Source organism: Leishmania mexicana, chromosome 25, assembly GCF_000234665.1.
Source record: "Leishmania mexicana MHOM/GT/2001/U1103 complete genome, chromosome 25".
NCBI lineage: Eukaryota > Euglenozoa > Kinetoplastea > Trypanosomatida > Trypanosomatidae > Leishmania > Leishmania mexicana.
The window spans coordinates 457,412-461,739 of NC_018329.1; the positions used below are offsets into that span (position 1 = coordinate 457,412).

General features: G+C 63.1%; 2 protein-coding genes across 2 annotated transcripts in view; both read right to left on the bottom strand.

The window, feature by feature from the left end:
* Positions 1-614: 614 nt before the first annotated feature.
* Positions 615-2,192, bottom strand: LMXM_25_1170 (putative ATPase beta subunit; the record flags this gene model as incomplete). The annotated part of the gene is made up of 1 exon (XM_003876123.1): positions 615-2,192. The coding sequence occupies one exon, from the start codon at positions 2,190-2,192 to the stop codon at positions 615-617; it is 1,578 nt and encodes a 525-aa protein (XP_003876172.1).
* Positions 2,193-4,020: 1,828 nt separating this feature from the next.
* LMXM_25_1180 (uncharacterized protein) overlaps positions 4,021-4,328 on the bottom strand; it is a gene marked incomplete at both ends in the record, with an annotated part of 1,604 nt that continues 1,296 nt past the window's right edge. The window contains one exon of the mRNA XM_003876124.1: positions 4,021-4,326. Coding sequence (XP_003876173.1) covers positions 4,021-4,326 — 306 coding nt within the window. The remainder of the gene's footprint in view (positions 4,327-4,328) is intronic.

The window sequence follows — 4,328 nt, forward strand, 5'->3', positions numbered from 1 at the left end:
ACACACACACAACCTCACGCTTACACGTCCGTCCGCGCGCGCGAACATCCGTCATTACTACTGCTAAGTCCCAGGTGCCCACTATGGCAGTGATGTGTGTGCGTGTGAAGCTGTTTCGTTACCGTCACGTGCGTCTGCGTGCACACGTGGGCGAGCATCAGCCGACACCACCGCAGTCGCCTCACTCGACTCAGCGGTGACGCCCACACCGACAACCAACACCACCTCCGAGCACCGCTCACGTCCACAACTTCGATATCAGCAACAGCCACACCACCTATACCAAACAAAAAAACAAAGAGAGGGTGAGAGGCAACCGCAGCGCGTGCGCCACTCCCGCTTGCGGCGCCCCTGTCTTCAGCCATGCTGGGGCACCCGCCTCCTCGGCTCGCGCCGCCATCCTCGCTTCCCCTCCCACACGTACGTGCGCGGTACGCCGCGGCCCCTTGCATTCCCTTCTCGGAAACAGACACGCTAACACGGCGGCGCGCGCTGACGAGAAAACATGTAAGAGCACGAGATACACCGCGCTCGCCACGTGGGGCATTCCGTGGCTGTCAGGCACACGCCGCCAAGCACGCAGTCGCGCACTTGCGTCTCGCGTCGCTGGCGCCCTACTGCGAGTCCGAGGCGCTCGCGGCCTGGCGCGCGCGACGCTGCTTCTCCATCGCCGCAGCCTCCTCCGCCATGGCCTTCGCCTTCTCCAGCACAGACTTGATGCCGCCAACCATGTAGAACGCCATCTCCGGGATCTGGTCGTACGACCCCATCAGCAGCCCAGAGAACGACTCCACCGTGTCGGCCAGCTGCACGTAGTGGCCCGTCATGCCCGTGAACACCTCCGCAACCTGGAACGGCTGCGACAGGAACCGGGTCACCTTGCGCGCGCGGTCCACCACGACCTTGTCCTCCTCGCTCAGCTCGTCGATACCAAGCACCGCAATGATATCCTGCAGCTCCTTGTACTTGGTCAGCATCTGCACGATATCCTGCGCAACGTTGTAGTGGTCCACGTCGATCACATCGGGGTCCATGATACGCGACGCGCACTCCAGCGGGTTCACGGCAGGGTAGATCCCCGACTCCGCCACCGCGCGGTCCAGCACAGTCGTCGCGTCCAGGTGCGAGAACGTCGTCGCGGGCGCCGGATCCGTGATATCATCCGCAGGCACGTACACGGCCTGCACGGACGTGATCGACCCCTTCGTCGTCGACGTGATGCGCTCCTGCAGCATACCAAGATCCTCCGCAAGCGTCGGCTGGTAGCCCACGGCGGCCGGAATGCGGCCCAGCAGCGCAGAGACCTCGGAGTTCGCCTGCGTGAAGCGGAAGATGTTGTCGATGAACAGCAGCACATTCTGGCCCTCCACGTCTCGGAAGTACTCCGCCATCGTCAGCGCAGACTGCGCAACGCGCGCGCGCGCACCCGGGGGCTCGTTCATCTGCCCGTACACAAGCACGCACTTCGACTCGCCCTTCAGGTCAATCACCTTCGACTGCATCATCTCCAGGTACAGGTCCGTGCCCTCGCGCGTGCGCTCGCCAACGCCGGCAAACACCGAGAAACCACCGTGGCCCTTCGCGACGTTGTTAATCAGCTCCATGATGATCACGGTCTTGCCCACACCGGCGCCGCCAAACAGGCCGATCTTGCCACCCTTGCAGTAGGGCAGAATCAGGTCGATCACCTTGATGCCGGTCGTCAGGATCGTGTCCTCCGCGGCCTGATCCGCCAGCTTCGGGGCCTCGGCGTGGATCGCCATGCGCATCTTCTCACCCACGGGGCCGCGCTGGTCGATCGCGTCGCCCAGCACGTTGAAGATGCGGCCCAGCGTCTCACGGCCCACCGGCACAGAGATGTTGCCGCCGGTCGACACAACCTTCGACTTCAGCTTCAGCAGGTCCGTCGTCTGCATCGCAATGCAGCGGCCGGTGTTCGCGTCCAGGTGCTGCACGATCTCCAGCGTCAGCGGCTCATCGCGGCCAAGGTCCTCCGTCACATCCAGCGCCGTCAGCACGGGCGGGACGCCCTCCGAGAAGTGCACGTCCACCACCGCACCAATGACCTGCGACACGTAGCCGACGCGGCCCTTGTGTTCCGCAGGCTTCACGGCAGCCGCAGCCGCCGCCGACGACGCAGCACGAGCCCCGGCGGCGCGGCGAATCATCGCAGACTGCACACGGGACAGCATGGTTCTGATAATGTGCGTCTCTAGGATGTAGGTTGTGTTACTTAGGATGTTATCGCAGGGTCGTTGCAGTCTTTCGCGAGATAGACACTATACCTGAGAAGCGAGAGGGGGTGGGGTACTAGGGCAGCGTGTTCCCTTACGGGGTGTGTGTGCGTTAGTGTGCGCGTATGTACAAGTCTGTCTGGGCGCGAGTCGAAGAAGAAGGGAGCAGTCGAAAGACGGAGAAGACGAGTCGGACGTCACAGACGGGCAGACAGACAGACGCCCGCGCAGAAAGCGTGAGCAGCCTGTGCACACTCGCACGGCATATTGCGGAGGTGTGACGGACGAAGACCAAGGCCCCATGCCACAACCCTGGCGGTCCGTCCCCCCCCCTCAACTAACGCTATCACGCCATTCCTTTCTTCAAGGACCTATCTGTGCACAATCGCAGGGATTGGAGGAGATAAGCGGTTAGCTCTGCACTGCTCTGAGGCTGTGGAGGGGGGAGAGCGGGTCTACGTGGCTGCCTGCCAGCTGCAGCGATGCGTTGCCATGCCTTCGAGTCTTACGGCACGTGCGTGCCTGTCTGCGTGCAGGGGCGTGCGTGGGGTGCCGTGTGTGTGCTTTGGTGAAAGGCCTTTAAAAAATCGCTTCTCTTTCCATTTTCCGAGGGGAGAGGGTTTCCTACACGCGCGTGCTGCACGTTGCCATGTGTGTATGCGTGTGTGGGGGGGGGGGGGGGGGGGCCTCAGTCCCTAAGTACTTTCGTGGCATGGGCCACAGACGCCGCAGTGACCCACCCACCTACACACCTGCGCACACGCACACACGCCGCGAGACACAGACACACGGGCTCGACACGCCTACAAGACGCAGATGATGCTGCACATAATCCCAAGTTGAATGGGGCAGGGAGTGGAGAGTAGGCGAGACAAAGGGGCCCGCGTTGCCCCACGGATCCTCCGAGAGAGGAGAGCAAAGTGAGAGATGCCACGCTCACACGACGAGAGATAGCTGTATCACATCCCGTGCGTTCTCCAGAGAGCGGCGGGCGTCCCTCAGGCTGAGCATGCATGTACGCGTCTGTGGGCCTTGATCCCGCCAAGTGACTGAGCCAAGAGCGGCGTCGCCCAGCACCCTTCGCCTTTGCTGCTCTCTTCTCTCGCTCGCCCGCACATTGTCCTCCTCCTTTAGTCGTTGGAAGGGCCGCACACTGGGCTACGCCCCCCCCCACACACACACAACCTCACGCTTACACGTCCGTCCGCGCGCGCGAACATCCGTCATTACTACTGCTAAGTCCCAGGTGCCCACTATGGCAGTGATGTGTGTGCGTGTGAAGCTGTTTCGTTACCGTCACGTGCGTCTGCGTGCACACGTGGGCGAGCATCAGCCGACACCACCGCAGTCGCCTCACTCGACTCAGCGGTGACGCCCACACCGACAACCAACACCACCTCCGAGCACCGCTCACGTCCACAACTTCGATATCAGCAACAGCCACACCACCTATACCAAACAAAAAAACAAAGAGAGGGTGAGAGGCAACCGCAGCGCGTGCGCCACTCCCGCTTGCGGCGCCCCTGTCTTCAGCCATGCTGGGGCACCCGCCTCCTCGGCTCGCGCCGCCATCCTCGCTTCCCCTCCCACACGTACGTGCGCGGTACGCCGCGGCCCCTTGCATTCCCTTCTCGGAAACAGACACGCTAACACGGCGGCGCGCGCTGACGAGAAAACATGTAAGAGCACGAGATACACCGCGCTCGCCACGTGGGGCATTCCGTGGCTGTCAGGCACACGCCGCCAAGCACGCAGTCGCGCACTTGCGTCTCGCGTCGCTGGCGCCCTACTGCGAGTCCGAGGCGCTCGCGGCCTGGCGCGCGCGACGCTGCTTCTCCATCGCCGCAGCCTCCTCCGCCATGGCCTTCGCCTTCTCCAGCACAGACTTGATGCCGCCAACCATGTAGAACGCCATCTCCGGGATCTGGTCGTACGACCCCATCAGCAGCCCAGAGAACGACTCCACCGTGTCGGCCAGCTGCACGTAGTGGCCCGTCATGCCCGTGAACACCTCCGCAACCTGGAACGGCTGCGACAGGAACCGGGTCACCTTGCGCGCGCGGTCCACACGACCTTGTCCTCCTCGCTCAGCTC